This window comes from Penaeus japonicus, unplaced genomic scaffold, assembly GCF_977035675.1.
Source record: "Penaeus japonicus unplaced genomic scaffold, GWHDUDI00000001_assembly GWHDUDI00000009, whole genome shotgun sequence".
NCBI lineage: Eukaryota > Metazoa > Arthropoda > Malacostraca > Decapoda > Penaeidae > Penaeus > Penaeus japonicus.
The window spans coordinates 11,781,588-11,782,628 of record NW_028234411.1 but is presented as its reverse complement, the minus strand read 5'-3'; the positions used below and the strand labels follow the sequence as shown (position 1 = coordinate 11,782,628).

The 1,041-nt window shown below is 35.6% G+C and overlaps 1 protein-coding gene across 2 annotated transcripts in view; it reads right to left on the bottom strand.

The window, feature by feature from the left end:
* LOC122265993 (uncharacterized) overlaps positions 1-1,041 on the bottom strand; it is a 16,692-nt gene extending 15,651 nt beyond the window's left edge. Inside the window, exon 1 of one of the 2 annotated variants that reach the window (XM_043035529.2) lies at positions 862-1,041. In XM_043035529.2, the coding sequence (XP_042891463.1) occupies positions 862-934 (73 nt within the window). In that variant the 5' untranslated portion in view covers positions 935-1,041. The remainder of the gene's footprint in view (positions 1-861) is intronic. The other variant, XM_043035528.2, reaches the window with a different exon arrangement.

Sequence of the window (1,041 nt, the reverse complement as noted above, 5' to 3'; positions counted from 1 at the left end):
TAGGGGGTCCAGGTTGGGGCAAAGCCCCCCTTAGCAAGGGCTAACTTCAAAATTAGGCAAAGTTAGGTAGGTAATTGGGTTCAGATTTTGCATACAAAATATGCCCCAAAGTAGCATGAAGTAGCACGAAGTGCCTTAAAAGAAAGGGGACCCAGATTGTGGGGTCCAGGGTTGGAATTGTGCATATGAATAGTACACAGTGAGGAATCCATCAATACCACTTTTGTCTTATTTAGTAATGCGGCATTATTTGGAAAATTTACCAATAACATTTAGATCAAGAAAATATTTCAAGAATAACAAAATAAAACAGAAAAAAAGAAAAATGTTCTTTGGCTAAGGAGTAGATGATTCAAATTATGATTATTTTTACTTTTTATTTTTCCTTCTGCCGCCAGACCAAGTTGCCTGCCAGCTTTTGTACAGTCATAAAAGAATGTAAACTTGGAATCCATCTATTCTCTTGTTTTATGTTTCCTTGTGTTTATCACTTTTGTTTTCTCGATTTTCACATGGTCCTACTCTAAACATTTAACTTTGCTGAAAAGTTTCTGGTGTGGAAAACCTACAAGAAATAAAGACACATGACAGAAAAAGGGAGACAATACATGAAATAAATTGTTTTGTGCAAACTGTTTTTTTCTATTAATGTATCAACATGGAAGAGTTTATACATCGATGTACAAACAGATCTTATGGTACTTTTTCACCAACTACATTTTTATTAAACTAGCTATTTGCTCATATCTAATAACTGCATCTCTATTCGAAGATCAACATTGATGCGCAAATGAAATATTGCAGCAACTTGAAAACAGATTTTGCCCGAGAAAAGCAATCATACATTATACAACAACTCACCATCTTTACTTCCAAACAAGCTGCCATATGATGCATTTATCCACAGGAAACACAATAACACGTGCTGCTTCATATTGTCACCAGCATCATAGTTCTTATTTGACAGGTTTCGTCCCTTTCAACTCGTGTTGAAGCTCACTTTGTTGATACGGGTGATCATATGATAAAGCCTGTGCCACG